General features: G+C 34.9%; 1 protein-coding gene across 4 annotated transcripts in view; it reads left to right on the top strand.

Annotated features, from left to right (window-relative positions):
• Positions 1-18,242, top strand: part of RELCH (RAB11 binding and LisH domain, coiled-coil and HEAT repeat containing) — a 76,401-nt gene that overhangs the window by 27,198 nt on the left and 30,961 nt on the right. For 3 of the 4 annotated variants that reach the window (XM_059854197.1, XM_059854189.1, XM_059854207.1), the window contains exons 7-11: positions 7-98; positions 1,104-1,412; positions 5,744-5,819; positions 6,198-6,293; positions 15,022-15,134. In XM_059854197.1, the coding sequence (XP_059710180.1) occupies positions 7-98; positions 1,104-1,412; positions 5,744-5,819; positions 6,198-6,293; positions 15,022-15,134 (686 nt within the window). Of the gene's footprint in view, positions 1-6; positions 99-1,103; positions 1,413-5,743; positions 5,820-6,197; positions 6,294-12,367; positions 12,498-15,021; positions 15,135-18,242 lie in introns of those variants that run through there. The other variant, XM_059854218.1, reaches the window with a different exon arrangement.

The raw sequence follows: 18,242 nt of genomic DNA, 5'->3' as shown, positions 1-18,242 counted from the left end.
GTTTAGCAATGTTTAATAGTGCAAAAATTAGAAGATCAAATTAGTGTGTTAAACAGTGAGAAATGGTCTTTGATGGAACAAATCCAAAGACTTGAAAGGTATGTTCTTATCAACCTACTTGACTCTTGATAAATGTTGGATAACTTTTCAATGTTTTTCTAACACATATATGGAACCATAACTTAGGTATAGGAAATTACTGGGAATTCTTCAGGGCAGGGCAGTCTTTCCTTTTCAATACATAGTATTTGATTTAGAAAAAGGAAGAGACTTCAAACTGACTATTTCCCTGTATTACCTATACAATTTAATTTTGTAACCAATTTTGTTCTTTCAATGTAACTTCTTTATTTCTTTGAAAGCAATGGCCTCTGATCTGTTTTGCATAGGTTTTTTTTTTTTCAATTAGCTATATGTCACTCCTTAGTGTGTACAGCTTGCAAACGCTGTCAGAAAGATGCTTGTTTTAACATCTGATGTCAACAGTTTTTCTTTCTGAAGAGCAAGACTAGAAGACATGACGGTATCTTTAATAACAGCAAAAAAAAAAAAAAAGATACTTTAAAGTTTTGACTTTAAAGATACTTTAAAGTTTTAAACATGTAATTCTGTAAGCCACAAGATAACATTCCTCTTAAGAGGTGTACTAATGCTCTGTGTGCATAAGTGCATTAAATGGCTTTATTGACTTGCATAGTTAACATTTCAAAGCCAGATAGGATAGTACATATTGATTCACCACTCTAGTATTTTAAGTTTTGCATTCTAGATAATCTTCTGTTTTATGACAATTTGTGTCTCACTGCTCAGATTTCAACCAGAAGGAGATAAAACTGTTGCTACTCATTTGTTTCATTGATTCACTCAGAGTGCAACATTTTTCCTGCTACTAATTATTTACTAAAATGCTCAATGAAACTAGTGCTTATTTGAACAGTTTGTGTGATGAAAGTCATTTCTGTTAGAGGAATTCTTAAACATACATTAATTTAAGAGTATGTTGAGCTCTTCAGTATGTTGTCTTTATTTCTGTGCTGCAGTGGTGTGATTTGAACAGCATTTGCATGAAAGCTACAAAAATATTTCATATTTTGCTTTTTCAGTGAAATAGATCTTCTCAAGAATGAAAACTTTACTATGTCAACTGTTTATGGTGTAGCTCCCCATCCTTCTTTAAAACAAGTGCCTCTCACAGTCTCAGAGGACAATGGACGGTACTTGGATATCAAGGGCTCTGAGAATGACAGTAAACATGGAAACATTGAGGAAACAAGCCTTGCTTTATCAGCTGAAGTGGATTCAAGGACTTCTAAAGATGATATGCTAAATTCTGTGCCCTCTAAAGAGACAGAGAAACTGTCCTCATGTCCTCCATCATCTAAAGCTGCAGTCCACTTTGATAAACCTAATAGGTTAGTGATAAGTTGTAAACTGCGTGGTAATATTAAAAATTCTTGTAAAGTGAGTAGATAATTTTCTAGCAGTGAATTTCTGCCAAATGAATAGATTGTTTGTGTTTTGAAGGCAAATAAAAGACTTAACATACCTCTAGGGTACAGTGCTGATATTTTAATATTGTTCCTAATCTCTTTAGGGAGGAGTACATATGACAAACTTACAGTTTTACTATTAAATTTCAGAAATTCTTTTCACTTTCTACTTGTTTCTAAACCCAGCCCTGTTTGTTGCAACAAAAAAATAGATGAAATCAGAATAGTGAATGGGAAGGTAAGAGAGTTCTGTTCTCTTTTAAGTTTTAATTTAAAGATTCTCTTCTACTTGAAGAGTTGTTGGGAAAATTTTTTGCTTTTTATGCATGGATGTGTATAACTCTCCTAGAGAGCAGTACTATTTTTTCTTTACTTATTTTGTAATTATCAGAAAGGTGTCTAATGGCATACTGCTTTTTTGAGTTTTGATTTTGGGGCAAGCCTTCACTGGGTAGCCATGATTCTTTTAACTAAATTAGGGTATTCGTGTTGTGTTATTACTTGGAGACTGAGTTTGTGCTTGTAAGTGTTCTTAAGAAAGCCATTTCAACCTGTAAAAGTGTTTCTATAGTGAAAAAGAGAGGTGATTTGTTCATTAAGTGATAGATAAACCACTGTAGTTAGCAGGAGTAACACAGACTACAAACATAATGAGGGTATGTACAACTTGTAGTTGTTACCACTTCAGACAAATATAAGCAAGTAGCTCACCTTATGGTCTTACTCTTGCTGTTTGTAGGGAAGCAGGCAGCCTTCCTGCTTTATCTTTTGTCCCTTAGCAAGCTTTTGCTGGTTTTGATACTGTAATTTGCTTCTAGAATTATCTTTCTGTCTGAAAATACCAAGTAGAAATCTGTGTGACATTCTGTGCAGATGGAAAAATAAATGCAAGCTTGTAGTGGGGTGGAGAAAAGGAACACCTGAAAAAAAGGAGTTGCTAACCCTGCTAGTGATTGCCTTTTCTTACAAACCCTAAGAATCCTGCTTTTTCTGAATTTTCTTACTTCTTGCACTAACTTCTAGAGTCAGGGCTACTTTTTCAGTGATATCTTAACTTTTAGAATTGGACAGGAGGAAAGATTTCTGAATATAATTCTTTGGAGTCGCATAACAAATTTCTTCTCTCTTAGTTGACTATACTAGTGTTTGACAGGAAAGTAGAACAGGTTAGATTTTTCTGCAAAGTGGTCAGTGGATCGGTTTAAGCTTTCCAGATTTTTAAGTTTCTTTCATATCCTAGCTAAAAATCCAAACTATGTAGTAATCAAAACTTCAAGGTGTTGCTAAATACTTGTCTGCCTACTTTAATTTGGCTTGTTGCAAGTTTCTTCTTGCTCAGATTAATGGTGAGTGCTGGGTGGCATTAAGTGCATAAATATTAGATTGATGGTTTGGGCATAGTGAGGGCGTATATCAAAATAGGATTAAATCACTGAGTGAGGAATGAACTGTGTATTTCCAGTGGAATTTATGACAGCAGAGACTAGAACAACAGCATTTGTTCTGCTGCTCACAGATGTTTGAACTATAACTGCACATAGATTTATATGAAAAGCAGTTCAATGAAGCCATGAATCGCCGTGGAGTTAAATTCACAAGTCTCCTCAAATGCAGTTCACTGCAGAAATAAATAATGCATGTGTAATATGTAGCTATTTTTGTACTCTGCTTTGGGCTTAATATGTCAGCAAAGGGTCAAAGGAAAGCATATTTGATACAGTGTTTTATAGACCAGTATCTAGTACTAAATTTTCTTCCTGGATTATATCCTAGGTTTATAATAATACGGTAATTTTTCTCACTGAAAAAATAGATTATTTGTTAAATGTTTTGAGATTTGTGGGAGAAGCAGCACAATGGACATACTGGATATTTACTGATTTCAATCCATGTTTATTTATGGAAGACAATTGCTATCCTTTACTCAGAATGTACCAAGAAGGGTTAACAACTAAGACTCTATCCTAAAAGGCAAGATCATTACTGCTGTATCTATAGAGTGTTTTCTTGGCATAAATCTTGCCCAGATGGGAAGAGAGAAGGGGAAGTGAGCCTGCCTTGTGTGACTGCACTCAGAGCAGCTGTGCATGCATGCTGGCAAATGAGGACATGACCATCGTTGGAAAAATGCCTCAGTTAACAGATGGCAGTGCAAAGCACTAGCAGTGGTTTAAATAGACTGCACCACATGTGTTTATTCAACTAATTTGAGGTGTGTGGAAATTTGCACCAAATACAAGGTGTTTTCTGTATACAGCAGTCCTGGCTTTTTGAATGAATTGACTCTTGTCCCAGAGTTATAGAATAGAATAGGAGCGCCTGGGCTTTTTATGCATTGTACTTTCTTATATTCGGACGTCTTCACTGCTGGCATCTGTTGGCCCTTGAAGAGATTTGCCACTGACATGTGTGCAAGAGGCCTTGGTCTTTTATTGTTTTTGTCAGCATAGCCATCAAGGATTTTGTGAGACTTCATTAAGGAGAAGCTTTCTGGACTCCAAGTATAGCCAGCAATTGTAAGAGGATCCATGCTACCCAGAGCTTGCTGTTATTTAACCCACAGGGAAATTCGGTGACATATTGTCATACTTACTTTTCATTCTCTGCAAAGTAGGAATGGAACTTTGCCTTTATGTAGGATTTTAATTAGGATTCCAAGTGGGAAAGGGTCTGATTTTTCTGTAGAATGAATGCCAGGTTGAAGGACAGACTGGGCAAAGGGCTTGCCAAGGCCTCGCCTCTGTTTTAGTGTTAAGCTGCTGCTTTGCACTGCTTGCTAATGTTCTCCCAGTGTAAAAAAACTCTGCAGTCTTGAGTAGAGTCTGTAAATCTGTCACTCAAGAATATTTTACAGCATAAGGACTAACATATTGTGAAAGAGGTCTTTTACAACTTGCTACTGTTTAAGTAGTTTAGTAACTTTCTTAAAGTGAACCTTGCACAAAACCAAGCTGAATAGAATTAAAACAAGCTTCCTTCATTAAAATTTAAAATGTATTTAAAAATCCATACTGTTAAAAAAATATTTTAAGCAATAAATAAAAATTCTTACTTATCATAATTTTTTAAATAGTGAGAAGAGGAAAACTGGTATATTTATGATGTCCTCTTGAATTAGTTTAAGTAATTGTAAGTAAGAGCTTTGATTCTTAATGGTCTTTTTCAGTTAGAAAAGGGTGAATGATGATGTATTTACTGCAAGAAGTATTAAGTTTCAATTTATTCAGTCTAAATGTATGTCCATGCACATAATCGTTTGTGTGTTGGATTTTGTGCACCCGTGTGTATTTTTGAGGGTTCAAAGGTGTTACCAATATCCACATAAAAAGTAGGAGTTGCCTCCTCTCAGTGTCATTAGAGGACTCAAACACCAGATGATGGAAATAGGTGAGATGCTTTCTGTGCATATTTTGGAAGACAGATGTTGTCTTTCTTCTTTAAACATAGTGGATGAAGCAGTGTTAGATTAGCATCTAAGTACAAGGCCTCAATAAAGCAGAGGAAGTTGTCATTACTGGAAATAATAGGGTGCTGCTGCTTGCCTCTTTGAGGTAGTGGTCAGTAACTGCTTTCTGAGAACATTTCTGCCAAATTACCTTCTTCAGACACGGCTGTTTTGAAGCTTTTATCAGGGTTTGATATGGATGCTTAAGGCTTTGAGTAGCTCGGCTGCATTGGCTGGTGCTGGATGTGGCCATGAGGCAGTGCCTGTGCAGATGGCTTAGACACCAGTTTAAAATCAATTTTGAGGTTCTGGCAGCGTTTGAACCCAAAGTTAGATCCCAAAGTGGCAGCTGAGCAAACTCTAGTTAACCCTGAAGTTCATAACTTGACTGACTACTCAAATGCTTTTGTGCAATTTGAAGAATCAGAGCATTAAGCAAAAAATTGTTTCTTGTGATTTCTGCACCCGCCCCACCCCGTTTGCATAATTGTAAGCTTCCTCTTGTATTGCCTAAGCTTCCTTTTCTTCATGCTTTAGTGCTCTTTTTGTCTGTGCAGCAGTTTGAAAGATGTTGTGTTTTTTGGAACTAAAACTAACTTCTTAATTAGGACACTCAGGGTTTTTTCTTGCTACAAACTAAATACTCTAAAAGTCCAAGATCATTTTAAAATTTTTGTAGTATGAATCACTTAAACATGCTTTCTGGGTGTCATTTTACCTAGCTGATTAAACCAGAGTGAAAGGACTCGCTTTATCACCTTTCTGATTTGTGCTTTCTTCTCCCTCTCCCTTTTTGGTGATATTTCAGGAAATTGTCACCAGCTTTCCATCAAGCGCTACTGTCTTTCTGTCGGATGTCAGCAGACAGCCGTTTGGGATCAGAGGTATATTTCTAGTTGACATAAACTAAAAGATCCTTCATTTTGCATGGCGGCAATAGTTAAACAAGCAATAATTGCTTTGAAACAAGACATGGAAAGATGAATCTATGTGCATGAAAGCTAAGAAATGAAGATATGTTCTCAGATTTTATGCTAAATATGAAAACTAGTGATAGAGGTGTAATTACTGGGAACTTTGAGTCTCTGCTCATGCTTTTGAAATTATTGACACATCAAAAACTTACAGCTTCATGTATAAGAATAAATTAAATACTTTTCTGGTAAGTGATCAGCCTGCTGCAATTTTTATTATTCCTTTCAAATGGAATTTTTCTGTTCCTGTGCTTCTAAAAAAAGCCAACAAGCAACTTGGTTTTCTAGGTATCTCGGATTGCAGACAGTGAGAAAAGTGTCATGTTAATGCTGGGACGCTGCCTGCCTCATATTGTCCCTAATGTGCTGCTTGCGAAGCGCGAGGTGAGGAACCCTGAAATTTTACATTTTATTTTCATCATGCTATTTTGTTGTTAATTTTGAAGATGTTGTGTCTAATTTCATGGAAGTCTATTACTTGCAATCATGTTCTTACTTTTGTGCATGCATCTCTGCTCCTAGAAAATGGTTTTACACCTCTGTCAGGTGAGTTCAGTAAACCTGCATGGTATTCTAATAGTCTTTCCTCTGCTTAAGGCACCCATTAGCATTCAGCAAGACTGTTACTGTAGGTCCATCTGTTTGTGGTAGCACAAATGTTTTTGTTAGGGAAGACCATATCAATGTGCATTGTAAAAACAGGGGCTGTAAGATCAAACATTGTTTCATTTATTTTGTCTGTCAGTTTGAATAAGCAGTAATGTCCAGGTTCTTTTGCAGCACTACGTACTTCAACAAAAATAATTTTCAACAAACAAATTATTTTAATGTCTTTTCTTGGAAGCTCCATGTATCAGCCAAGTAAAGGTTCATCAAAAATACCCCTTCATAAGAAAATGAGCAATCTTGCTTGTATGTTTTCCTTAACTTTAAAATGAGAATGACTAAAAATTATGAATGCATAATGTGTATTTTGAATGTAACTGAAGGTGGTGGTTTGCATAATCATTCATGCTATATAGCATACAAAAGGAAGGAAAAAAAAAGTGACTGGCTTTGTTTTGCTTTGTGTAAATATTGCACATTACCAAATATGTAAAAAAACCCCAAAAGCTGAAGAGATATCAAACAGAAATTTAGTGTCTTTGTAGCTGACACTGAAATAAAGGGTTTGAAATAACATACCTCTTTGAGCAAGTTTTAGTCCTTGTTGACAGGACCTACAGTATGGTAGACTTAGTTGTGTGTTTTGCATAAATTCATTTTAAGGCTTTGAAAATTCCTCAAGAAATTTGTACTGATCCTGTAATCTACAATTTTTATACCATACAAGTAATTATTGGCAGCTGACACGGTGAACTTGTGATATGTGCTATGGTTTGAAAATTCATAAAAGGCTTTTTTTTTTTGAGGGGTGGGGGTGTTAACTGGTTGCTTTGGAAATGCTTCTGTCTTTCACAATAATTCTGTGAATGTTCCTGGATCAGTGCTTAATTTCTGATTCCTTATTTATTCTTTTCCTTCCTTCTGCTTGGCAGGATGTGGTGTTTTGGCTCCTTTTCACAGCTTTTAGCATAATCTGTGTAATGTAATGAATATTTTTGTGACCCTTTAGTCTGTTTCCCTACTTGGTTCTTTCCTAGGTTGTTTTACAATAGAAGTTGCATTTGATTACATGTATTTTTGCCTTAAATTATCTGCTTCAGTTTAATTGAAAAAGCCACAAATCACAATTGAGTAATTGGATTACATGGGATGGTTAATGTTTCAGTAATTGAAATTTGTTTTAAAAATATCTTCTTTTAGTTCCCTGCCACGTTTTGCTATGACTGTTTTAATGTTCTTTCTGATGTAGTCATGGAACTTGAAGGAAAAGTTGGGTAGTCTATCTGTCAGTATTTATCCTAATCAAATTATGGAAAGCTAACCTAAGAACTAGGCCGTCTTCAACGAGGTATAACTTTGAGTCTTGTCCATAAACAACCTTATAATGAGACTTTTGCACAGAGAAGTGGCGTAAAAATATAACTAAAGATCACTAATTTGAGAAAGACGTGTAACAGGTTCAGAGCACAATGCAAAGTTCTTGACAGTCTGTTCTGAAACAAGAGGAATGGAAGTATTTAAGATCTTACACTATCAATATATGAGGATGAGAGTTAAACATAATTTTTTGATGACTCCTTGAAATGTCTTTGTTCTTTAAGCATCAGTCATGTTGAAATTGCTTGCAAAATCTTAAGCTGAAAATTACAGGCTGTGCATCTTCATTTCGGAGAAACTGAGTTTGTGGAGGCTGGCAGTCTCTCAGTGATTGTTGTCCTTTAGCAGAGTTTCAGAAGCCTTTTTTCCTATGCTTTTAAGCATCTTAAGGTCAGTAGCAGCCTGCCTGATCCAGTAAGTGTTCTGGCAAATATTATAGTTGACATTTCTGAAATTATTTATTTTTGTGTATTGGTGCAGCTTTAATTGTTTTTCGGTGTCTGTAGTTTAGGTTCCAGTGGAAGGTAACAAAGAAGGAAGGACACAATATTGACTAGGGTGGCTAGGGTATAATTTAAATTTTTTCTGAAAAAAGCAGTTCAACTGTGTAAAATCAATAATGTATCATACAGGAAAATTGCCTCAAAGCAATTCATAATCATCAAAATTCATGTAACATGAAGTAAATTTAATTTTGTTTTCATCTCTAACATCTAGGTTATCTTAATTCCCTGAAAACATGTATGTCAATATTTAGATTTGTATGTAAATGCAGTCACAAATAAAGGAGATGTTGCAATCCAAGTAACAGTGAAGTGGAATGACCAGTAACAAAATGCTAAAAGCCAATACTTTAAAAAAAAAGCCCATTGTTTGGGGTGCAGTCTGTGATAATACTTCTTGAAGATGAGCACCTTGGGTTCATAAACATTGGTCTGCGTTGGAATCTGCTTTCTCAATTGTCATTTTACTATTTAAAATACATTAACAACCAAAAAATTGCAAAAGTAAAATCAGACACCTTCTATTTGTTAACAGATGTACCGTAGAAAAATTCCTTTGGCTAAAATGTAATTAGAGAGAAGCAGTCTTTTAAAATTTTTGTAATAACTAATCAGTGCAATACTAATTTTTCACACTTTCTAAGATGTGAAAGTCAATGGTTTTTTGCCAGGAAACAAGAGTAACCTTGTTTGTACGTACAGCTTCCATACTCTGCAGTATATAATCCTTTAATGGAGTTTGGCCCAGAGTAAACTTTTTGTTTAAGATCTTATTACTCTTGTTCTTAATCAGCACTTTTATTTCATTATTTACATCTTTCATCTCGCCTATTATTCCAGTGTTAGTCTTTAACTTCTTTTGTGTTATGCAAACTTAGCACAATCATGATAGTGGTCTACTAAATATGCACCACTAAATAGTTATACTGAGAAACTGTTATTGATAGAGAGTTCAAAATGTCGAGAATAGAATTTTGCTTTTATTTGTTTGTGAAATTGAAGCAAAGATAATGTTAAATCTTCAGGCTCTGAATTGATGCCATTCTCAACTCTACTAGATCTCCACTGTAGATTGAAAATAATCACATTAATGTGCAGTAACTGCACATAAGTATCACCAAGGCACTTGAATTCTCTGGCGTGTCTCTTAAAACACTGTAGAGTTGAGTATCTTATTATAAATTTTCATCTCAGTCTTATGCTTTAAAAGCCAAAAAATACTGGCTTTGCGAAAGAACTGCAAAAGAAGACTGTGTCAGATCTTGGCAGTATACTTAATTGTTTGCTTCCAGAGGTTGTGTCTAGCAGATTTCATATGGTTGGATATGGATAAAAGTACATAAACCTGAGTTTCTGGGCATGAAAATTATCAATTGTTGATATTTTCTAGATGACCACTTCAATTTCCCATGATAGGAGAGAATAAAGAAATCTGACTGAACTATTACAATACTTTGTAACTCTGTAAAACTTAAATTGCAGTAGACTTCTAAAGGTTGTGTTTCTAAACAGGGGTAGTATTGACCACAGCCTGTTTGCTGGTCCTTTTCTGGTATACATGTAGTGCTGGGTTTGGCTTGCAGGGCTGTTTTGTTCGGGCGTGAGGATGCACATGAGACATAACCATTTTTTGAGTCCTTTAGTTCCTTTCTGCTCAATATTGAGGGCCTAGTGCAGTTTCCTTTGAGTAAAATACTCAGTCTCATAGAGTATCCTTTTCATCTTTAGTCTGAAAGCCAGTGTCTTTCAACACTTTGTCTGTAAAGCTTAGATAGTTCATGGGTGCGAGGAGTTGAATTTGATGTTTATGAATTGAATTGCCAGCTTTTTTTGTATCACAAATTTTTATATGTGTGTTTTCAAATAAACAGTAGATACAGACAAAGTAGAAAGTCTTTTCACACCCACACCCTACCATTGATTCTTATGTAAAAGGATCCCTTTGAGATCTCTGAGAGGCTTACTTTGGATCCTGGAATAATAGTCTCACCCCATGAAAGAGCTGTGTGTAATTAGAGCTGTGATTTTAATATTGGTAAGATTAGTAGCACAAAGTTTTTGAGTCATGCGGTAATCCCATGATTTTTTTTTTTTTCCATTTTAAAACTAAAATAATTAATTTGGAACTTTAAATACATTCTTGCCCAAGACAGTTCCTATCAGTGTTTTGTTGGTGCCTGCAGCTATTTCAGTTGCAGACAATAAAATTATTTCATTTTATTTACTTGTTGTCAGAGGCTAAGTCACAGAATAATTTTAACACAGTATTGGTTCATGATACAAGCATTGACTATTAAAGAAGATTAAAAGGCACACATTAACAAAATTGATCATGTCATCCTGGTTTATATATTGTTGTCTGCAATATTAATACATTAATATTTGGTTTAATAAAAATATTATTATTTGAACCTATTGAAATAACCAGTCTTGACACTTAACACTAGTTAAATTTATTCTTTGAGATAATTATTTTGCTTATACAAATCCAGCAAGAACACAGTAATTAGTGAGAGCAATAAAATGTAGAAGACTCGTTGGAATGTGTAGCAAAACATTATTATAATGATGGAAACGACACTGACAGAAAAGTCCTTGCTACCTTCTGAGATGCTCACTATATGATGCACTTTAAAAAACCCGAAGTTTAATATTTTGTTGTAATACTTTTAATATATAGGAGGAACTATAGGCATATAGTTTAGATGATACTAACTACTATTAAAAAGCCATGTTCTTTTGTCCATAATGAAGAGAGAGCTACTCTGTATGTCCATGTAAATGTTGCCTTTATTCATAACTCAAAGAGTGAATCCCCTTCAAAGGTAATGGAGCAAGTTGTTGTAAGATAGGAAGAAGTTGTCCGGAGATACTATGGTGAGAAAAATGTGAGTTTTTCTTTGGAGAGACCTACATGGAGAGTTACAGAGAAGCAGAGCAGAGGGAAGATGGACTGTTTCATTTCTCCTGTGCAGCGTGTTAGGTCAGCCTCAGAGCATTGTCCGTCAGTCATCTGTATGTAGCTTCTCTCACAGTAAAACCAAAATATCTTCTTTTTCTCCATTCTGCATCTGAGTAGCTCACGGGTATAAACTGCCTCAGATTGGAATTTGGCTTTTCAATAGTAGAGATGGGACCTGTGGCACATAATGTTTTATTGCATCAAGCTGCAAGTGCCAACAATGTTATGATGCCAGTCTGCTTGGAATCTAATGGGAAAACAGTATCAAATCTCTGGAAGTCACCCTTCTTTCAATGGTCATGAGTCACTAGTCACTCCTGTTGACTAACACTGACATGAACTATCAAAACTCATGTTCGGAACTCAAAGGCAAAAGAGAAAAGAAGGACTTTGGGGATGAACAGGATGTTAAGCAAAGTTCCCAAATGAAATAGAGGGAGAGTTGTTAGGTTTTTTTTGAAACTTTAGTTCTTGCTTTATGACTGTCAGCACAAGTGGTATTCCTTCCCAAGGAATGCAGAGTGTTTCAAATAGCACTGGAAGTCCACTCCTTCATTATTAATAATTATATAGAATCTCCAATACTATATTGTGAACTTTTCTCTTGAATCTTGAATCTAACAGCCAAATACTAATCTTACTGTGTTTTATTGAAAATTGCTACTTCCTATAGCTTCTCTGCTGGTTTCAGGAACGAAAAATCTGAGATTTGTAAAACAAATCTACATCAAAGGCATGACCCTTAGCACCAGGAAGAAATGAGCTCAAACCTACCAGTAGGTTGTTTTTTTTTCCTTAATGCTCCTGAATGTCCTGAGGAGAATTTGCCCCTTATAAGTCTTTGGGAGACTTCACTTGACCTGTTTGATCCCTCTGTAGAGCAGTTTTGTTCTTCTTGTGCCACAGTCCCCTTTGCTTCCAGTTTTACCTTCCTGTCCCTTAGGGCTTTAGGGAGCACAGAAAACACTGTTCAAGACTTCTCACTGTTTCTCCACTCCCGTTAATAGAAGGAGCTGTAGAAGCCCTGATGCAGCGATGCAGAGAACACTCTCTTCTCCCATAGTATGCATGAGAGAATGTGACCAATGGACAAGAAAATACAGCTAATTCCGTCAGCTATAATAACCAGCTTGCTGCAAGGTAAAGAACCAGCCTTGTATCTGCCCATGTCAATGCTGTTAGGTTACTCATTAGCCTTTCAGACACAAGGCAGTAGTTTCTAGGTGAATATTCTCAGGTGTTTACCTTTCACGCAGACTCAGCTGAAAAAAGACAATGTTAACTTCCTTAAATTCCATAAGAAGCTTAAAAAACCCCACCTCATGGTACTGCTTTAAAATCTAGTAGTAGCTCTGAGTAAGCAGTTGAGGTTTTGGAGTAGGTACTCAAACATACTAAGGAACTGAAATCAATGTATTGGTTTCAGCAGATGAAACAAAAATTCCATAAATGTCCCATTTCATGGAGTATATTCTTTGTAAAGTTTTTCATAGGAGTGTTTAAGAATACTTGCAACAACAGTTGAATAATATGAATTTAGATCAGATTTCAGAAATTTAGATTTCGCTACAGTTACAGATATTTAATTAACTTTAAGTTTTTAAATTAGCTTTGTTCTTCATGTTAGTAATTTAGTTTAAATAGTTCTGTATCTACAAAATGCAATCAGATTTCCTATTTAAAAGATTTTAGTTTAATCTGTAAGTAGCGGTATTTAGAATGGTGTTGAGGCGGGTATTATTTTAGTAATATTCTTTCAAGTCTTTTTGAATTAAAGCAGTGTTTGCAGGAGAGAAAATTCTATGCAGTCCAAAAAAAGAAGTTAAATAAGTTAATCCTCTGACTTCTCATAACTTTAAATGGGCAAAAATCTGAAGTAACCAAAAATAATGAGATCTAACATGCAGATTCTAGAGGGAAAGAAGCTCAGCTGAAGAAAGTTACTTAGTTCTTCATGCAATTTCATTTGTAAAGTTCCTTTAATGCAGATCTTCAGTTCATGTTATTTTGTGTTGTGCTACACTTAAAAGCAACCCCAGTTACTATTAAAAGTATTTAAGAAATGGAAATGTTCAAAGTATTCAAATTTATTTTTCATTTCTCCTTCTCTCCTTTTAGATTTTTTTAAGTGATAGGTAGGATATTTCCATGTTGACTCTTCTGTCATAAATTCTCTAATCTGTATCATAAATGAGTTGAATTTTGCAAATATATCTTCCAGAATCATAGAATGTTAAAATACAGTTTAGGTTGTCTCAGTCATCTTTGGAGATGTAAAATAGCACATCGAGTAGAATTCTTGTAAAATGGGAAAAGGAAAAAAAAAAAAAAAAAAAAAAAAAAACAAACCAAAAAAAAAAACAAACCAACTTTGTCAGGAGTTGGCTAGCTTAGGCACTGCTCTAAAAGGGAGTCTTGTTCTGTGTTTAATACAGAGCTCCTGCTGTTTAGGAAAATACAGGTTGAGCAGTGAGGACGTTGTCAGTGGTGTTTCCACAGGTCCACAAAAACATCACGATTAGGTCTCTTTGAACATCTGCAAGAAGAAATTTGCACCTCCCTGCAAAGTCATTCTAAACAACCACAGGTTTTTCTAGGTTTTATATAATTTCTCCTACTAATGGTAGATGTGTTCCCCACTGTCACCTGCTCATTTGTCACATCTTAATAATTCCCAAGAAGTCTTTCTGCTGAAAATTACTCCAAAGTACACAGCAGGTGTGCAAGGTAATCTCCAGATTACTTGCCAGTGTTTTTTCCAGACACTGAGGTTTTTCTTCTTCTTTTTTTCCTGACCTCCCAGTGTGATGTTTCTGTCTCTAAGATATTAAATCACTTAAAAACTGTCTGGTTTCCAAATTCAGTTGGAGTAAAAGCTCACATCAACAAGGTCAAGGGAAGGGACTTCCAGACAATGTTTTAGAAACATTTGTTTCTTCTGGGAATGAATACCATGAGCTTTGTAGGCATATTTAGAAAAGAGGAGGCCTTCACTATGAAGATCCTTATATTTTCTCTCCATGTTTTACACAGTATTTTCTTTGTAATTTGTTCCTCTAAGGGGTTTTAATTGCTCAAAAAAGAAAATTCAGCTTCAGAGATCGCTTTTGTATGCAAAAAAAAAAAAAAAAATCACAGAACCTTTACAAAAATCAGATAATTGTCAGTCAACACAAAATCTGTCTGCAGTCACCTTTACCAATGTATGCTTCTCAGTGTTTATTTTTTCAAACTTGTGCACAAAACTGTATGGATGTTTAATTGGAAATTTTAATCTTTAACTCCGTGGCATTTTTTCATAGGAGCTTTATTCCATAGTTGTCTGTGGAGCTTCAGTTCAGTAGGTAGTGAAAACAGTTGAAACCATGATTGTCCTCTAATTCTGGTTACAGGTGACCGGCATATGTTAATTGTAATCTTTGCACAGCTTTTCATTTCATGTGCTGATTTTCCCCTGATTTTTCCTAGCAGGAAAATAATTTTAACTTTTGTAGACCTTCACTTTCCTCAAGTCACTTAATAAGGCATCAGGACTCCAAAATATCTTTTCTGTTTTCATGTTATATGGTTTTAGATTTATCTTCTTAGTTTCTTTTGCAGTAAATGAATGTATGCCCAAAGCAATTTTACTTTGTTTGGTTTTCCCCTACCCACAACTTTTTAGGAATTGATCCCACTCATACTGTGTACAGCCTGCCTCCATCCTGAACCCAAAGAGAGAGATCAGCTTCTGCACATACTGTTCAATTTGATCAAACGACCAGACGATGAGCAAAGGTGTGTTTGCGCTTGTGTAATATGGGACAAGCAGGAGCTTTTTTCTCGGTGCAAGCAGCAGAACTAGTAAAAATTGGATATTATTGGGTGGTGTTAAACAAGTTTTGTTTAAGCTGGTGTTTTGCTTATATAGTGTTGATAAATTTATGCCAAGTTCAGGACTTTCCATTTCCATGACCTGTACTTCCAGTTACTGAATTGTAAAAATGTGCTTATAAGCTACAGTGTCATTTCAGTTCCTTTTTCTGTTTAAAGATTATTTTAAACTGTTTTGTTAAAATGGTCTTCAACATTGTAATTCTTAGCACTGATTGATGTAGAAATCAAAACAGCTTATTTTTTTTTCTAAACCTGTCTTAGTGACCTACATGTTTGTTCAGATGACCACCACATTTCTTTAGGGAAAACAGTGCTCTTTCTACGTATGGCTCATGACTATGGTGGCAATAAAAAAATCAGAAGAATGTAGCAGTAATCTAGGTCTGACAAGTGTTAAGGACTTTGTTTCATTTTGGTTAAGCTTCTGAAACAAATTACACCTTTTGTTCTATGAATTTAATTCTTCCCTAGTGCTCAGGAAATCTGATCTTGATGAGAATATCCTTAAGGTTGAAAGACAGTACCAAAGCTGGTACGTTTCCTTCTCTTAACTGTGGAATCTGTTTGATCTGTAGCTCTTTCATTATTTTCATTAGAGATGTTTTGGAAAGCATCTATATCTATTGTTGCTGTAGGCTGTCTTCAGACAAAATAGGCTTTATTAAATAGGTGGAAAGCATTTCTTTTGGAAACTTTCCAAAACTGAAGGGTTCAGGCATCTTTTTAAACCGTTCCCATGGTAAAATTTAGAGATTAGGTATAATTAAAAGTCATGGCTTTGGAGACAAAAAAAAGCTTAAATAAACAAAAGCAACTTGTAGCATAGTGGCACCATGTAGATTGAAATTACAAAAAGATGCAGTCTTGGTTCTACTTCAGAGTCATTAGAAATCTGCTTCTGAAGTGTTTTAAATGTCCCAGTGGATTGAGAAGCTAAAATAATTTGTGGTTCAAGGGGAAGGAAATTACATGTCACTTGGAGTCTCTTCTGATTAATTTGTTACAGGACTGGTGGCCGATCAAGTAGACTTTTCGTATCCCCCAATAGGTGCATTAGGCGTGTCTTTTCCAGCAGTTAAGAAAGAAGAAAATGCAGAAAAAGCTTTTTTCCCTTTAATTTTTTTCCATTTTTGTTGCAAATTAGAGATTTATAAATAAAAATATATATACCTGTTTCCATGAGAAATCTCGGAAAAATAGTCTGCCATAAACTCTAGGACAAAGCATGCATATACATAATATACATTTTCACACATAGAAATAACAATTGCTTTTAAAGGTGCCATAATCTGATGGAAAACCAGTTAAGATTCCGTGAAATAAAAGAGATTCTGATAGTAATTAAATAGAACATACTTTTTCAGAATTAAAGGGAGGTTATATTTATAGATTTGTATGGAAGTGTATTATGCATGCTTTGTTTTTATCTAAATACTTTAAAATAATATTTTATAAGTCTTATGCAATATGAAGTGAGCAAAGACATTCAGGTTTAGTCACCAGAATGATGATGTTAATTATCTCTTGTTACTTGTTTACCTTCTGCTGTACTGTACAGGCCTACTACATTGTACCTGGATGTACCAGCTGATTAGTTGACATTTTTAATTTGCTAAATGTGAGAGACTGAATTGTGACATTGCATTTCTAAGAATTAACCCATTAAAAGAAGTATTTTGTTTTACAATGTCAAATTGTAAACATACTTCTTGTTAACATACTTCTCTCTGAAGTATGTTAACAATTATGTAGAAAGCCTGGACTATATCTCTTGCCCATGGGAGATGCTTTTTGGTGCTTGGCATATTTCTATAGTCTTGTACACTAACATTGTATTTGACAAGGCCACTTGTATCCTCATGGCTTTGCTCATTAATGTTCCATTCAACTTTTAAAAATGCCTATCAAATTCTGTTCTGCAGAGGAACAAAAATGTGTTCACCTAACCTCCTTTTTCTACAATTATGTTGGTTTTGGAGGCTTCTTTTCATGAAGAAATTAGATTAATGTTTGACTCTAATAGGACAAGATTAAAACATTACTCCAATCACCTCTTACTCAGATCCTTACAACTTTCCTTTCCCTGAAATGCTGACTATTATTATATGCTGTTAAAATGGTTGCAGTAAAACATTTTAAACCTTATTTTAAAATATTTTTGAAATATCTTCAAATTCTTATCATGGTAGGCAGGGCAAAAAGAAATCTGACTTAAGTTTGAGATTTCATGGAAAGTTTTAAAAAAGATTTGATTTAAGAAAAAGTATTTTGTTTTATCCCATTTATAAAACAGAAAACTTGAAGTGATTACTGTGTTCTGCTATTTTCTGCTATTTTAGTCTTTAAAATAGATATTCTCTTGCCCAGCTCTGAGATTAGGTGTAGTGTATAGAACCAGAGACCATAATTCAAATGCCTATTTTGTTTGCAGTAGAACTGAGAATTACTGCAGACTTTTGTCTCCATATTGCTATCAGCTGTTGATTTCTCGAGTCTTACCTAATAATTTTTATTTTCTCCTTACTTTTTACCTTAATGAAAGGCCTAGTTCTGTGACTGTGGCAGAGAGGTAAAAATCCCAAACACACACAACACAGAAGAGCTTTCTCTGATTGTTGGCAGAAAGAATGCTGGGATAAAAAACCCCCAACTTTTTGATAGGATCTTTCTCCTAGAAAATTCTTAAAGTGAATGAGTCTTTTTTTGATGGAGTATGTTCTCTAAGGAGTTAAAAGATAACCAGCAGAATCTCTGCCTTTCAACCTTAAGGGAATGCTACTGGTACAGAAAATATTTAGGAGTCTAGACGTGACACTGAAATGGTAACAAATTAATTCCGGCTTACATTTCACAGAGGAGTAATAATAAACTCTGAGTGGTGTCCTAATCTTACTGAGGAAGTGATAAAATTTACTCTCATGTCCACACATTCTCATTTGAAACTGGGTATTAAATAATTCATGTAGGCTCTAAAGGTAAATAGAATTGGTGAATTGCATTCAAAGTTGG

The sequence above is a fragment of the Haemorhous mexicanus genome, chromosome 1 (assembly GCF_027477595.1).
Source record: "Haemorhous mexicanus isolate bHaeMex1 chromosome 1, bHaeMex1.pri, whole genome shotgun sequence".
Classification (NCBI taxonomy): domain Eukaryota; kingdom Metazoa; phylum Chordata; class Aves; order Passeriformes; family Fringillidae; genus Haemorhous; species Haemorhous mexicanus.
This window is presented reverse-complemented; position numbering and strand designations above follow the sequence as displayed.